Source organism: Patagioenas fasciata, chromosome 18 (assembly GCF_037038585.1).
Source record: "Patagioenas fasciata isolate bPatFas1 chromosome 18, bPatFas1.hap1, whole genome shotgun sequence".
In the NCBI taxonomy this organism is placed as follows: Eukaryota; Metazoa; Chordata; class Aves; order Columbiformes; family Columbidae; genus Patagioenas; species Patagioenas fasciata.
The window spans coordinates 635,999-652,432 of record NC_092537.1 but is presented as its reverse complement, the minus strand read 5'-3'; the positions used below and the strand labels follow the sequence as shown (position 1 = coordinate 652,432).

General features: G+C 59.3%; 2 protein-coding genes across 16 annotated transcripts in view; one reads left to right on the top strand and one right to left on the bottom strand.

Moving 5' to 3' along the window:
- The window catches only part of RBFOX3 (RNA binding fox-1 homolog 3), a 135,037-nt gene that overhangs the window by 1,156 nt on the left and 117,447 nt on the right, over positions 1-16,434 (top strand). For 14 of the 15 annotated variants that reach the window (XM_071816596.1, XM_065852112.2, XM_071816594.1 and 11 more), the window contains exon 2: positions 114-308. The exons of the other annotated variant lie outside the window; for it this stretch is intronic. The gene's annotated coding sequence lies outside the window, so the exon portion shown is untranslated. The remainder of the gene's footprint in view (positions 1-113; positions 309-16,434) is intronic. 15 annotated transcript variants of the gene reach the window in all.
- ENPP7 (ectonucleotide pyrophosphatase/phosphodiesterase 7) lies at positions 6,409-10,756 on the bottom strand. Its single transcript, XM_065852688.1, has 5 exons — positions 10,516-10,756; positions 9,339-9,484; positions 7,769-8,389; positions 6,964-7,177; positions 6,409-6,497 (listed from the first exon to the last, which is right to left on the bottom strand). The coding sequence occupies exons 1-5, from the start codon at positions 10,754-10,756 to the stop codon at positions 6,409-6,411; spliced, it is 1,311 nt and encodes a 436-aa protein (XP_065708760.1).

The window sequence follows — 16,434 nt, the reverse complement described above, 5'->3', positions numbered from 1 at the left end:
TACCGGCCGCGCTGCAGCACCGCACGCCAACGGGGCGTGAAGGCGGCGTGAGGAGCTACTCCAGCGCGGTTGTGCGCGGTGGGCGTGGAGCAGTGAAATATGGTGCTTTACAGGGATGGAAGAAGATGAGTCAGCACCTCAGGGAGTTCGCAGCCGCGGGCCCGGAGCCTGCGATTAACCGTGCGGGAGCCAGAGGGAACTGAATTTCCGTAGCCCCGGTGCCGGGGAGCCCGCGGGGACGGGACCTGGAGCGGTGATGGGGTGTCCTGCGCGGGGCCCCACGCAAACCCCCGGCAGTGCTGTCTCTGGTAAGCGATGCTGGATTTAGAAAAGCGTTTTGAGCTCCAGGGTTCGTGTCGGGCTGTCCCTGCTGCGGGTGGGAGCATCGCTGCTGGGGACCCCCTGCATGATGGACCGGGAAAATAGCTGCTTCGTTAACCGAGCGGGGCCGAGCTGGGGACTGTAGGACAGTGGATGTGCCTGGGGTGCTGGGTCAATACTGGGTAATTGTCTTAGGTCGGGCGCTGTCACATTTTATTGTTTTCATTTTCCGATTGCTGTGGTGGTTTGCTGGCCGGGAGAACTGTTAGAAGCGTTTTTTTAACCAAAGGTGACACAGAAATGCAACCCAGCACTGCACTTCTTCTGTCTGGAGTTAATTTACCTTTCGCCAGCTCTGCTCTTTGTGTGCAGCACGTCTTACATTTCAGTAAAAAACCCCTGTGTGACTTCCCGTCCCCGCACGCCTGAGCCGTGTGCGTGCACAATACGGCGTTCACGGCGCCGGGTGTGCGGCTCAAGCGACCGGCTGTGCCGAGCAGGGCACAGCACGTGGGGCTCGCCCAGCTCTCGGCATCGGGATCACTGGGGCTGAGGGACGAACACTGCCGGGAAATGAGCCCTGGTTTGGGTGATGCCGGGTGGGCTCCTCTCCCCGCCGACCCCCGGTGCTTCCTGAGCCCCCTGCGGTGATGCAGCAATAGAATAGCTGTTCTCTCCCTTCCCGGAGCGAAGAAGAAAAGGCTGGTGTGAGCAGAGGTGCTCTGCTCGCTGCGCCTGCGAGAGGCCGGGGATAGGAAGCGGGAGCAGTCCTCAGCATTCAGGTCTCTTTGGGGGATTGAATGTGTGCAGCATTTGGGAGGCTGGTGCCTGGCGTGGTGCTGCGCGGTGGCTCCGTCCTTACGCAGCCCCAGGCCGTTCGGTTCCAGCAATAACCCACGTTTCGTTAGTGCTGTGCGGCCTCAGCGCCGCTCTCGCCTCCCCCTCGCTGGGGAGCTGAGTCCCCTTCGCCTCTCAGGAGGAAAAAGGCTGCGCTACTTTGTGGACTGGAAATCTTCAATTCCCCGGGGGTTTACTGGGTTTACTGGGAGCCAGGCAGTGCCCAGGCCGCACTGGGCTCTGTGCTTTCTTCCAGTTCTCCCACTTTGCAGGTGCAGGTTATCTTGCACGCTTCAAAAGCCGCGTGTGATGGCCGGGGCAGAGCGGGTGTTTCCTCGCAGCGCAAAGCCCATGGAGCCCTGGCTGTCGTCCATTCTGGGCCGGCAGCTTTCTCAGGTTGGTTGCAGGTTTCCCGTTATTTGAGATCTTTAATGGAAGCCTGTGGTTAAATGAAAAAATCTCGCTTTTTCTCAGTAAAGAAGAAGGGAGAGAACAAATCACTCAAAGCATTAAAAAAGCCTGAACCGGTGGCTTTGAAGATTTACAAAAACAGGAAGTGAATAAAAAAATCCTACTTTTGTTTAGATGTTAAAATCTTGTTTTTATGTTGCGATTGAGATCTTTTGCTCTGGGGCCCAGCAATAGCTTGCTGGGATCATAGCTGTCTGCCCCTTCCCAGCGCCAGGAGTGCCACAGCACTGCCCGTCTTTCTCTTTGGCGTTTTGGGATGTTTTAGTGTTGAAAAACAATTGTCTGCGAGTGCCTTTCGCCCCTGCCTGTGTGCCTGCAGCTCCGCTGGGGGAGCAGGGGAGTGACGGGTCCTGGCACAGCGGGATGTCCCTTTCTGCCGAGCTGGCGGAGGGGACGGTCCCCGTGGTGGTGTTTCACTGGGCATCGCTGGCCCGAGCTGCCGCGGAGGGCACCCAGGCTGTGGCTGGGCACGGCTGCCGGGGAGGTGCAGGAGGTGCCCGTCTGCTGCCGCCAAAGCTGCAGCTCCACCCGCGAGTGCCCTTGGGCTGAATTCAGGGCTCTCCATCCCTGACAGAGACTTTGTCTTCCCAGAGAAATTTGGGCACACGCAGTAAATAGCTTGGCCACCACGTTCCCCAGCTTCCGCCGAGCTAAGTGATAGCACAGCAAATAAATTCAGCAGTTGCTGAGAAAACCTTTGGCATCTTAAAAATGAGACTGACGCTCTTGAACTAATCTGCTGCCATGTAATTTTGTAGCTCTTCCCAAGTAAGCCAGACATCCCAGGAATGCCGTGTATCCTGCGTTATGTCGGTAGAGGGGGGGTTGTCATGCTGGGGTGGAGGTTTGCTGTGGGAGGAGGGTGAGACCGGACCTTCCTACTGCAATCCACAGTGCTGCTGGCGGGTTGGGGATGGAGCGGCACACGGGCAGGGCTGCAGGGCGAGCTTGGCAGGACCAGGCATCAGCCAGAGCCTGTCTGGTCAGGCTTTGTTCTCGCTGTGAGGGACCCGTCCGCTCCCCAGGGGCTCGCAGAGCAAAGAGCCCTGGCTGGGGAGGCGCAGGGTGGGAGTCAGGGCTGTAGCTGCTTCCATGGAACACTTGACCTTGCACCTTGTGCCTGGACCCGTCTGGAAGAAGGAGCGTTGGCAGGGGTGCCCTGTGCTTCCCTCCGGTGCTGCGGGCTTGGGACTTTCCTGGGTCGGGGTTAATAGCGACCGGGTTTTCTGAGGGGGTGCCAAGTGCACCTAATATTCCTGACTTCAGAGAGGAAACTGGGGCCAGCCTGGTGAGCGCCTGGGCCATGGTGGCCATGTTTGTTGTGGGCAAACCGTGGTTGTTTTCCCGAGGCATCAGCCAGTTGAAGCACAGAGATCTGCGTATCATTTGGGCACGCAGGCGGGTGCAGCCGGGTATGGAGCTGTGCAGCCTGCAGGGCGGGATGAGCGGCGAGCGCGTCGTGTCCGGGCTCCGTGGCTGTGTGCGGGAATTGTCGGGGTTCATGCCACCCCTGGACCAGGCGTTTCAAGAGGCAGCGGTTTTCCTGCAAACTGTGTGTATGCCATAAATAAATACGTGTGTGTGTTTGTTGTTACGTTACCATCTTGGAGCAGCGGGGACCCCTGGGTAGCAAGCATCTTTCTAGTGCAGGAAAAAGAAAGGGAAGCAAATGGGGTGGAAATGCATAGCAAATTGGGATGCAATGCACAGCAGGGCTCTCCCTGCTGTGTGACCCCCAGCCCCGGGGAGGGGGGCAGTGGAGAATGAATTACTTGGGCATGGGAAGATGCGGCACTTGGAGGAGCAGGGGTCTCGGTTGCGCACCAGGCAGCACCTGTGTCCACCAGCACAAACCAGTGCCCGGTTTGCCGGCAGCGCCAGGCAGGGCTTTGTCTGTTGGGTCAATGTTTGGTGGAAATGTGGTGTGGTCAAAGTGTACGAGGTGTGAGATGCAAAGGGAGGGGCTGGAACGTGCAAGATTTGAGCGTTTTCTGGATTGCAGGGTTTGCCCAGGGAGCGGCTGCCTGAGACTGCTCCTGGGCTGGGCAGCGGGGGCTCGGTGGCCGGGGGGGCTGTCACAGCTCTGCGTGTCTGGGAGGCGAAACCCCTGCACCCCACGGGGGACAGGATCGGCCTGGGACTTTGGAGCGCTTGTCATTCCAGGGCTGTGTTGTCAGAGGGGAGGAAAGGGCTGGAAGATTGAATTGTGTGACATGTGTCTCCAGGTCATCACTCAGAGCAGCCCTGCGTGTCCTGGTGCTGCATGCTGGGCACCCTGGGATCAGCGGTGCCAGAGATGGCTGCGCCAGCCCTGCCTTGTGCCGCTGGGAGCTCCAGCTTTGTGTAATTATTACCGAGGAGCGCTGAGGTCATTCCTGCCCGTGGGAGCCACCGCGGGCTGTCACGGCGAGACTGGCAGCAGTTCATTGCCGCGGGGCAGCTGCCGGAGCTGGGCCAGTGGCCGGTAACTCCGGGCACCGCGGGCTTAACGGCCCTGAGGTGCTCGGGACAGGGTTTTCCCAGGAGCCGCCCCCGGCGCTCCCGGGGCGGTGAGCGCGGCTCGGGAGCCCCCGCCCGCCGGCTACCGGTACTGCAGCGGGACACCGGGCACGGCGGCGGAGCGGAGCCGGCACTGCCGGTACCGCAGCGGGACACCGGGCACGGCGGCGGAGCGGAGCCGGCACTGCCGGTACCGCAGCGGGACACCGGGCACGGCGGCGGAGCGGAGCCGGCACTGCCGGTACCGCAGCGGGACACCGGGCACGGCGGCGGAGCGGGGACAGCCGCCAGGGCTGGAGCAGAAGCAAAGGAACGAGTTTGGAGGATGTGCTGGGCTGTCATCGCAGTTGGACTAAAGAAGTGCTGTGTTCAAGGCTTTCTTCTTTTCTTTCCTCCAAGTCCGAGTGCAAGCAGCTGCTCCAGGATACGTCTAACGGCAAACTGGGCGATTTCAGGGGCAGTGGAAATCTTCTGGCAGGGTATGGTCGGGTTCCGTGTTCAGCCAGGACGGTATCTGCCTCACGGGAGACTTTTCTGGCAGCCGCGTCTCACTGAACACTGCGTGTGGAATCAGGAGCTCAATTCCTGTTCATGGCTGAGGCAAAAATCAGCTAGTGGGAAAAGGTTCATGTCAGAAGGTTGATCGCTATGAACTCTATGTTGTCTGCATAGATCTGGGAACCAGGCTGGGCCTGGCCCTGCGAGCGCCCTGCTCTGTACCTGCCGCGGCCGACGGCCGGCACCCCGAGGGCCCGGCGCGGGGCACGCCGGCTCCGGCAGCGCCGGGCTCTGAGCCCTGCCGGCATCCCTGGGCACCAGCCTCACCACCGAGCTGGCGATGCTGTCTGTAAAATGGGCACGGTTGTGCTGATCTGTGCCGAAAGTCCCAAGGTCGCCAACAAGATCGTTGGGAAAGTTGCTATGCACTGTTATTATTAATATTATTTTAAATAACATTTGCAGTGCTGGTCCATGCGCTCCCCTTTTGGAGCCCCCCCGTTGTTTGCTGCCGGGCTGTTTGTGCCGTGTGCTGCCAGCCTGACCCCCACCCCCAGCACTGTTTCAAGCCAAACATTTTCTTCCTGTTTTTCCAAGCGGAGCGTGCGTCTCTTGTTTCATCTGGTCGGGTGATGCCGGGAAGGCAGCGTGAGCAAGTCTCTATGGCAACAGATGTTTATCGAGCCCCTGAGTTGAGGCACAGGGTTGGGGAGAGGCACTTCAGCATCTGGGATGGGGTCCGGGCAGCTGCCGCGCTGACGTCCCACTGGAGGGACAGGGACCGGGGCTGTGGGACGGGCTGTCCTGCTCCCTCCCCAAGCTCCAGCCTCACTGAGACATCCTGGGTGCTCTTTTTTTCTTACAGGAGCCTCCTGGCACACTCAGAACTTTGATTGCTTTTAATTGCTTTAGGTGCTCATTGGGTATTAACTGCCCCTGGTCCAAACCGAGTTGATGTTGTTCTGTCTGGAGCAGACGGGGCAGTTGGGGTACCCTTGTCAGGCTGTACGTGGGTGCCAGCTCCCCCAGTGGTGCATGCCAGTGTGCACCCCAAGACTGGGGAGAGGCATCTCCTTCTGGGACTCAGTCATTCTGGAGGAACTTGGATCAGCAATTTGGGGAGATTTTGGGAACTCTGTACAGTTCTCTGAGACCAGGGCTTGTTGTCATCATGAGACACGTCCTTCCTCATCTCTGCACACTTCTGGTAGAGCTGCCTGGAACTCGGAGGCTGCCGAGACAGGAAAGCACAGCGCTGCTGTTACTCATTTCACGTATGTGCAGCCTGTGGGTATCGGCTGGGGGCGTGCAGTACTGCAAGGGCCAGGAAATCTGATTGGGAACTGCTTGTCTTGATGGGTCTCCAGGCAAATACGCGCAGTGAAGGCAAACAGCAAACTTACATCCTATTTCTCTTGCAGCCACACACAGGTACACACAGAGCTGCGAGGGATGAGGCTTCCCCCCCGTGATGCTCACACGTCTGCTCTCCAGCGCAGCCCCGGCCACACGGGCTGGGAGCAGAGGGGTCAGGCAGCGGCAGGCAGGGGGCTGGGGGGAGGCCCAGCCCTTCCTTCCAGCCCCACAAACTCTGGGTATTGTCAGTGCTGACCCCAGCAGTAAAAATCCACAGTCCCTGTGCTGGAGGTGCAAAGGGTCTGCTGTGCGTGGGCAGCACCTGGAGGGGCCAAGAACAAACATGTCCAGGCGTGTGCCTGCCTGGGCAAGGGCACTTGCAGGCGCTTTTCCGGGTGTCCTTAGGGCCGGTTACCTGTGCGGGGGTTAGTGTAGTCCTCCCCAGCATCCCAGAGCAAGAGCAATTCCCAGCATCACCGGCAGCTTCTTGGTGGGAGAGAGAGGAGCGCTTGAACCTGCGAAGCCGAGAGGAGGAGTTCAGCCTGGCGTGGTGCCCAGGTGAGCAGCAGCCCCGTCCCCGCTCGCCGCGACGCGGGGGAGCTTGTGCGGAGGATTTGGCGCCCACTCTGCTCCCCCGGTACGGCGCTTCACTGGCCTCAGCACCTTGTGCGTCCCCTGCTGCCGCGCGACAGGGCTGCGGGTGGCTTTGCTGTGATGTCGGGGACATTTAGACACCTCTAAGGTGGCACCGGCCCGGTTGCCGCGGCCGGGGCCGAGCCCGGGGAGCTGCACGCTGCAGCGGACGGCGATGGGGCCGGAGGGGCCGGGGACACGGACAGGGCCGGGGACACGGAGCCGCCGCTCAGTGGCGGGAGTCGTGGCGGGCGGCGGCCGCCAGGTGTCGCTGTTCCCGCGGGAATCCCGGCGGGGCGGTCCCGCTCCCGCTCCCACCCGCTCCCGCTCCCGGTGCCCCGCACGGACGCAGCATGGGTGTCACTGCGAGCAGGGAGCCGTCGTGCGGCTCGGGGGCGATGTCCAGCAGCCGGCACAGCAGCGCGTAGACGTGGACGCTGTCGAAGGGCTCCACCAGCAGCCCCCGCGCGAAGGCGGGTCCCACGGCGCGGAAGATGGTTTTCATGTTCATGGCCTCGTTGTCAAAGCCGTGTTCCCCCTTGTTGAACTGCACCTTGTACCGCTGCAAGGGAGAGAGAGGGGTGAGTGCCCGAGCCCCCCAGCCCCCCCCATGGCCCGGGCTCCAGAGCAGCAGCTCTATGGGCCTCATCCCCCCCTCCCGTGCGTGCTTTTCGTGTGCCGCGTTCTGCAGCCACGGGGTTTAATGGTCTGTTTGGTTTCTTCGAGTTTTTGAAGTTGCTCTAACAACGTTAAACTTTGTAGAAGCTGGAGGGTGCTGCCCAGACACAGCTTTCAAGCAATTACACCTTGCAAGCTCCCCCCTTAAATGTCAGCACATCCAGAGTTTGCTGTACTGAGGAGCTTCGCTGGGGAAGCTGCCTGCGGGCCCTGGCTTTGAGCTTTCCCTGAATGCCAGGCCAGGAGAGGATCCTGCAACTGGGGTTCTGTGTTGTTCAAGTCTTGTTCCAAGACTTCTGGACCCTTGTTTGTCTGAACTGCAGACAAAGTCTTTAGACAAAGAGCTGGAATTTCCATTCATTTGTTGGGAGACCAAGGCGTGAAGCCAGGCAGGTACTGGGGTGCCATGAGCAGGGCAGGAGGAGAGAGGCAGATCCCCAAAAGTCAGTGCAGTATGTCTGTGCGTACATCTTACCCCATGGATCACATATCCTGGATCGCTGTACAACACGAGCGGGGTGATCCGGGAATGGTTGGCGTAGTGAAATCTCCTCGGAAAGTCTTCTTTCTTGTACACGTGTAAGTTTGGGTGGGCGTCTTTCAGGACTGAATACACATGCTCTAGTTTTCCTTCTTTTGGCAACAGCAGTCCGTTTGGTCCATAATCTAAGAGTTCGAACTCGATGTCTTGGAAGGTGAAGTTCTCTACTGTTTGGATGTGAATCTCGTTGGTCTTTATGACCGTGTCCATGCCGTGGTCGGACGTGATGATGAGGTTGAGGTTTGACTCCAGGCCGCTCTCCCGGATCCGCTGCCTCAGGTAACCGATGGTTCTGTCCACCTGCTCGACCATGGCTCTTCTCTGCGTGGACTCAGGGCCGTACTTGTGTCCCGCCGAGTCCGGCTCACCGAAGTAGAGCGTGATGAAGTCGAGGTTGTTCACCGTGAACCATTCCATGGTGGTGTCAATGTTCTCTCTCCAGTTGGTTTCATTGCTGTAGTTGAACAAGGGCGGCTCCACCAACTTCATATTCACCTCTTCCCCTTGATATTTTGCTTTTCCTCCAGGGAAATAGATCGAGCCTGTCTTTAAACCCTGTCAGCGAAGACATTGCGTAAACTCACCTGCACTTGCTCTGCAGCCTCTCTCCATCTGTCAGTGCAACCACATCCTAACGCGGTTAGTTCATTCAACCCCCTAATGTCTACCTCTAATGAGGTTTTTCTTGCTTGTTGCCAATTAAAAGTGATTAATTGAAAGCACTGCCCTTCCCAGAACTCCTGCACTTTGGTTTTCTCACTGTGTTAGTAACACTAGCTGTAACTTTGGAAACTGTGACCCGTTTGTAGTCTGCATGGACCCGCTGGCTCTTGGCCATCGAGACATTAGGGTGTGTTTTACTTCAAGTTCTCACCCTGAAGTCAATGGGACCAATTTGGCAGGTAAATACAGGCAAAGGTCCGTGTCTTGGGCCAGGTCTCAGGTCCTGTCTCAGAGCCTCCTGGGGAAGCCTTGCTGCTGTGCGAGCGGAGCGGGGAGCAGCCCCGGCCACACCGCCCGGGGGGGGCGGCTGAGGCTGCGGAGATGGGGTTCGTGCCCTGGAGCGCGTGGAACCCCTGGGCTCGTGGTGCTCCCTAAGGAACCGGCTGAGGCTTCTTTAAACAGGAAAAGGATAACCAATTATATTAATGTCTTAATAAAGCTGAAATGCATCTATTATTTTTTGCTATTTTTAATAGAATTATCGTAATTATTCCTGCCGCTGTCTGGGGATTTAATTTTTTTGCTGGTCTAATTAGGTTGCGTTTGCGGTGAGGGTGTTAGCTCATGGCCACTAGAGATCGTGGCTTGCTTGTGGCTTTTCCACCACGGCAGCAGCAGGAGCCGCGTGTGTGGGGCAGTGGGGCTGTGGGGGTGCAGGGCCGTGGGGCAGTGGGGCCATGGGGCAGTGGGGCCGTGGGGCAGTGGGGCCGTGGGGCAGTGGGGCCGTGGGGCAGCGGGGCCATGGGGCAGTGGGGCCGTGGGGCAGCGGGGCCGCACTCGCCTGTCTCTGCGCGGTGATCCAGATGGGCAGGCTGCCGTTGTCCCACCAGCTGTCGATGCCCTGCGTGGTGTGGTAGGGCAGCTTCACCCCCGTGCTGGTGTTGAACCACATGTTGTGGATCACCCCGTGGTTCTCCAGGTATCTCCCTGTCCGGAGAGGGGCGGGGGGTGAGCCAGGCTGTGGCTGGGGGCTCTCGCCCTGCGCTGGGCGATGCTCTGGACGAGTGGGAGCTCGTGCCCCTCGCACCCCACCCCAGCTCTCCCTTTGCCTCTGTTTGCCGCCTTCCTCCCCCTGCCTGCTACAAGGGGGGTTCCCAGGGCAGGGAATGGGGTGCTGGGGGGATGTCTGCTCCTCCCATGGTGCGGGACACCCTTGCCCTGGATGTGCCGGTGCCGCCTGCAAGCGCTCCCGCCTCCCCGGCGCAGGCAGGTTCGCCGTTATCCCGCATGCAACTCATCGCTTCTCTGTTTCGCTTTCTCTGTTGTTCACAACTGGTGAGGTCAACGTGCAGCAGAAATTCCCATTAGAAACTAAAAGCTTGCACTTTGTGCTGTTACATTTCATGCCATCTTTATTATTCTGGTCCTGAAGAGCACACAGTTACTTCTGCACGATATCCCTGTCCCCTCCTGTATCGACACCACCTCCCTGCCTCTTCCCATCAGCACATTTCATTAGCATGTTCTGCTTTTTTATGCCAAGGTTATTGAAAATCTTAAGTAAGATTGGCCCCAGCATCGATTCCTCGGGAATTCCCCTGTTGCGCTCCCTCAGCCTGACGTCTGCTCTCAGCGCCGCCCGCTCTGCTCTTCCCCGCAGCCCGTTACTTCCCACCTTAGAGATTTTGTACTCATCTTCATCTTCTCCATCTTAACTAACGATTTCCCGTGTGGTGCTGTATCAAGTACACTACTGAAGCCCAGAAAGATCAAATTTAGTGCATCTCCCTTGTCTAGAAAATCATTTATCGAAGGAGGCTACCGGGTTGGTCTGGTGCTATTTACCGTTGATAAATACAAGTTCAGTTCTATCACTTTCTGCAGCTGTCGCCTCGTTTCTGCGCTAGAGCTTCGTGTGCACCGAGGCTGGCGCCCGCCTCGCTTGGTGTCGTCACCGATGGCCAAGGCTCCCGTTTGCCATCCCCGGGCTGCAGCCGGACTCGCGGCCGCGGACTCACCGGTCAGCAGCGTGAAGTGGCAGGGGCTGGTGATGGTGATGAAGGCAGGAGTCATGTACCGCGCCTTCACCCCCTCCGCGGCCATGGCGTCCAGGTGCGGGGTGTCCACGTCCTGGTCGTAGTCCCACCGAAAGCCATCGAAGGACACCAGGAGGACTTTGCTGCGGCTGGATCGCTGCTGCACGGGGACTCCTCTTGCTAAGGAGAGGGCAGCAAACAGGAGCCCGAGTGAAGTGAACATCTTTGTGCCCTTGAACTGGAATAGCCCTGGCATCCAGAGAGCTCACGTTAATACATGCGGGATGGGACTAAGTTCGGCTCTTATCTAATCTCGAAGTTGCTGATCAGGCCTGTGGCTTCAGCCAGCACTTCATATCAGAATGAGCCCCTCTGGTTTTTGTCTGTCTGAGATAGATTAGCTTAGATGTCTTTCTGGGTCAAACACCAGATCTGCCTCCTCCATCAGGGGCGCTGGGTGCTATCTCGGTCCTCACGGATGGGAAGAATTGCTCGTGTGGCAGGAGCCCGTGTGAAACCCGGGAGCAGGGGCTCGGGCGCTTGGTTTGCAGGCTGGAAAGGAGCCCAGGCTGCGCGGGAACCCGCTCTGAGCCCCACCTGCCCCCCACCTGCCCCCGCCACCGGGGGCCGCTCCTCCAGGTCCCGTCCGTCCCCGCCAGGAGTGCCGTGTGACCCCAGAGTGGTGGCACAGGAGCTGCCGGCCGGGCAGCCCCGGCACTGCGGTTCGCTCCGGGAACCGTTTCGTTATCGGTGTTTGCTGCCCTGGGTCTGATATTGTCCTTCCTGCAAGGGCAGAGGGGCCTGCCAGGCACCGAGGGTTTAAAGGGCTCATATAATAAAGATGTTATCACTTACCAAGCTCAGGAAAGTCCTAAATATTCAGGATGTTGTTCTGAGGTGGGTCAATAAGTCCTTGTGCCATTGCTAACAGCACAGGGGAAGGTCCCGATAAGTTATCGCGTTTGTCGGTTCCACTGAGAGAAAAGATGCTGGGGAGGTGGAAACACTGCTCTAATCTCAGAGGATCACTTAATAACAGGAGTGTCTCAAGGCACATTTTGATATCCCGTATCCGAGGAGCACGAGGTACAGATAAAGAACGTCACCTTTGGCCACCCTGCCTGGGGACACTGTCCATCTCCAGCTGAAAAGGCTGATGTGGTTGATTTTGCACCCACGGCATCCCGAGCACTTCTCCGATGAGCAGGTGTGACCAGGCGTCCATGGCTGCTCCGGGGCTACTGTGTCCCTGCTCAGCACCCTCCGGTCGCAGGCCCCTTACTGGCCGTGCTGGTCCTGCATCCTCGGAAGCACCGTGAGAAGGTGCAACGAGCTGACTCTGATGGCACGAGTCGTCAGTCCCAGCGCCTGCTTGGGGAAGAGGGTCCCTGCAAAGGTGTGCTGGGCTGAGACTGCCCTTCCACCACAGTTAACTCAGAGATGACAGATGAAGGGGCTGGAAAACAGAAATCATGAGCACAGAGAAGTCCCCCGCCATGGAACAGCCCTGTTTGTCTGAAACACGGCACGCGGGGGCAAAGCCCGTTTCCAGCCTTTGCAAAAATCGAGGTGCTGAGCACCCCTTGGGTGGACCCGCAGCTCCCCACGGGGGTGGATGCGCGTGGGCAGCCCCAGGGATCTATGCTGGGGAGCAGTTTGGTCAGACAGGCAGGGCCGGGTGCTTTTCCCTCTTTTTGTTTTTAAAAGGAAAATCAAATCACAAATTTCTCAGGGGTGCCACTTGAATTTCAGTGAGGAATGTCACACTGTGTCCCACATGAAGGTCCGCTTGGCCCTGCAGGGCACGTGTCTGTGGCTCGGTTACCGACCAGCACAGCTGGGGCTGCTCCCAGCAATGAGATTGCTGAGCCGGGCTCCACAGGTGAGGCTGCTCGGCTGAGGGAGGGGCTGGGAGACCCTTTATAAAAGCCCTTCATGCCCCCAGGGCTCCTTGGTGCTGCCCTGCTTGAGCATGGCTGGAGGATGTGCTGGGATGTGCAGGGATGGTGGAGACCTGGCTGGCGCCTCTGTGCAGAGGTAGGGTGTGCGTGGGGTCTCTGGGAAGGCTGTGCGGTGGGGAGAGGCCCCTCCTGGGCCTTGCGGGGGGTGGGATTGCTGGAAGCTGTGTGCTTGGGCAGAGCATGGATGGTGAGTTGGGGGAAAGCAAGTGGGTGATTTTCTTTCGCTGGCCTGGCTGTGCTGCCTGGGGCAGCTCTGCTCTGTGCAGCAGCTGCGCTGGCCCGGTGGTTAAGGTGTTGTGTATGTGCCCTGTTGGAAATGGGTGAGGGAAGGGAAAAGGAGAGAGAGAAAGTGGCCAAGAGGGTGAGGAGAGAATTGAAAAAGCAGCTGGACGTGCCCTGGTTTGCTCTTTATGCGAACCCTGCGTCCTTCGTCCATGCAGCCGCAGTGTGAATGTGTGCAGAGCTGCTCTTGGCTCCCAGTGTCAGCGCCTGGGGAGCAGGGGCTGAGCAGCTCCCTGGTGTCACTGAGCACCGAGTGCCAGGACCTCGTGGTTACACTTGTAATGCTGCCTGGGTGAGCAAAACCAGGAGGATCCATGTGGCTGCGTGGGTCTGAGTGACTGGGAGGGGAGGCACCTGGAGCTACTGAGGGGTGGATGGAGATGTGGGGGCTGTGGAAGCCGCTGGGGACTGGATGCACCTGGGAGGGCTGGGTGGAGCTGACTGGAGTCAGCTGCAGCTCTCAGGGCAGGCCCCTGCTTTCGCTCGCTCCCACTGCCATCTAGGGACAGTGGAGGTGTGGAAGCTGCTTTATCCCAGGCATGGCCAGGGAACCTGGGTGCAGGGGAAGGAAGTGCTGGCAATGGTCTCCAATTCGGGAGCAGAGCAGCAGGGACAGTGTGCTGGGTGAAATCAAGAGCTGGGAGCAGCCTGGCCTGGGCCCCAGGGCAGATGGTGTGAGGAAGGTGCTCCAGCCAAGCAGCTCGGGGAGGCTGGAGAAGCAGCACGGAGCTTGGATAAGAGGCTTTGGTTGCTGCAGGGAGCTCCTCAGGTGAGAACTGGATGTCTGTGCTGGGAGGTAGGAGTCTGGGTCTCACCCCGTGAACCTGCTCCCTCGGTGCTCCCGAATCCCAGGCTGCGGGAAGCTGGTGCTGGGGCGTCACCGCAGGTGTGGCTGCGGACCCGTGTGCCAGCGGGCAGAGGAACACGGTGGCGGCTGCGGGCAGGCCCCTGGGGTCTCAAATGGCGCCTGTCCCGGAGCCCGGGCGGTGAGCGGGGCCGGGCTCGGGGTGCCCGGCGTTGTCCCGGCCGGGCACGGAGGGGGCGCTCCCGGGACCCGGGGGGACCTTGGCACCGCCCCCCCGCGCCGGGCCCGGCCGCCAGGCGGCGCTGCCCAGCCCGTCCCGCGGGGGCCGGGGCCGGGACGGGGACCGGAGCGCGGACCGGAGCGCGTCCTGCCCAGCCCACGGGGACGGGATCCAGCGCTGTGTGTGCTCTGTGCTCCAGGAGCCGCCCCCTGGGATGTCCCTCCCAGCAGGAGAAGGGACGCCCCTGGGACGGACCTCGGGGACAGCTGCTTTTCTCCCCTGCACGGGCACATGCGTGAACTCTGCCTGAAGCACAACCGCAGGCTCTAATGCTCTTGAGACGTTGCCAATGGTGTGTGGTCCCTGCAGCCCCCCTGCACAGGAGTCCCTGTGCTGCTCCCTGGGGGCTCAGGTCAGGCTCTGGCTGCCAGGTCTCAGCAAGCGCAGGCGGGGGACAGGGCGGGGTGACAGCCTCGGGGAAACGAGCAGGGAGCTGGAGCTCAGTGCTGGGGTTGGGCGAGGTGTTTGGAGCCCAGGGCAGGAGCACGGCGGGGTCTGGGTGCCAGGGCTGAGTCAGCGGCAGCACTGTCAGCCGGACCCGGCCGTCGTGCCCGCTCGCTGCCTGGGGCTGTCTGCCTTCCCGAGCGCTAAATTTGCTCATGGATTGAAAATCAAGACTCTCTCCTGAGGAAGCCCTGTGTGTGGTGACTCAGCCGGCACCACCCGGACGGGCTCCAAGTGTGCTGGGTCGAGGGGGCACTGGGGGATCTCAAGGTTGGGGCCTGGGCAAACCCTGACTCAGCAGCAGCTCTGTTTACCAGGGCTGGTGCAGCACCTCCTTAGGAGGGTGACCTCTTTGCCATCCAGTTTGCGCCTCTCCCATGGGACAGCTGTTGGGGAGCAATGCAGCACCGTGCTCGAGGGACAACGGGACAAGAGCAGCGAGGAAATGGCTCAGCAGCCTGGCCTTCCCTGAGCAGTGAGTGAGGCTTTGCCTGTCTCTTCTGCTCTAGGTGAGCTGCTCAGGATGCCCATAGCCCCCTGCACCTCCTGGGCAGGACCAGCACCTGAAGTTCCCTGCAGCCTTTGGTCTGCAGAAGAAAGGCCCATGGCTAAAGCCCTGGCTGTTGCTCTCCACAGCCGAGTGATGGCCCTGGGTGATGGTGAGGTGCATTAGTCCCTTCTCTTCCCTGCCAGCAGTGGTCCCATTCCATCTCACACCCTTGTCACTCTTGCTGGGTACCCAGGTCTGGTTCGGAGTCTGTGCTGCTTTGTGGGGCTCAGCACCAGGCTTTTCAGCAGGCCAAGCCCTGGGCTCCTTGTTCTGCTCCCTGCTGAGCTGAGCCCCGAGGAGTGGAGCAGGGCGAGCGCTGGCTCTGCTCTCCAGCTGGGACCCTTCCTCTGCTGCTCAGTTAAACCCAGTATCGACCGCTCCATCAGAGCCTGGGGCTCTTTCTCAGCTTTCTTAGCTAATGGCTGTGTCTGCTTCCCATTGATCCTCAGCTGCAGAGCTCATTGATTAAGTACATTTCTTATTATGCTTAATGGTATTTTACTCCTTTCTGTGCTTACCTTGTGCCAGATGCTCACCCTGTGCATGTGTCTGCTGGGGGAGAATTCCTCTGGTCAGACCAGTGTCCTCCCCAGTGCTGGCCCCATTCTGCTCTGCTCTGTCACCACCCTTGCCTCCCAGAGAGCCAGGAGGGCTCCTGCAGGCTGGGCTGGGAGTGCAGATTTGTCTCACTGTTACTGCCCGGAGCTGGTACCAGATGGGGAGGAGATGGGTCGGCACGTCAGCTGGTGTCACCCGCTTGGGGCAGAACTGCCTCCCTGTAAGGTTCGCTCCAGCTTCTCTGCAGCAAAGGGGGTTGTCAGTCCAGCAGCTGGGGCAGCCCTGCCCTGCGGTGCTGCCTCTGCCAGTGTCCCCCCCCGAGGGTGAGAGGCACAGCCGGGCGTGGTGTTTTCCTCTGCTTCCCCCCCATGAACACCTTCACACTCAGCACGCACTGTGTGTTGCCTCACTCTGTGCCTCACCTCCTTTCAACTATCTTGCATGCATCATTCAAAAGCCATAACATTATTTGGCATAAAATATTTACTTAACTGAGCTTTTTGCAAATATTCCCCTCCATTATTTTTCCTCCTTTTGGGAGCAGACACTGCTTCTCCTGTGCTCTCAAATGGCTTCTCTTAAATAATACAACAAGAACATATGAACACCCAGTAGCCTTTTTCTTTCTCTTGCAATAGCTATAAATATAATGGTGTCACTGATCCATTACAGCTACACCAGGACCGGGGCTCAGGAACACTCGGGAGCGCAGGCCCAGCCTGTGTCACTGCGCTGCTGCTGGCGGAGGGATGGGCAGCGAAGGAGCTTAGAGGGGGAGTGTAAATACATGAGAAGATCTGACATGATGCAGAGTATTAATATTAATTAAGAAATGTTCCTTTCAGAAGGGACAGCTGACTCTTAGCAGAGGGAGTGCAAAACTGAGCACTCCCAGTTTGGTTCCGCCTTGGGATGCTGGGCTGACTGCTCAGAACAACACCCCTGTGGCAGGTCCTGGGAGGGCGGCCAGGGGTGTGGGGATGCCGAGGGCACCTTGTGGTGGGTGGCAGAATGGGTGGTC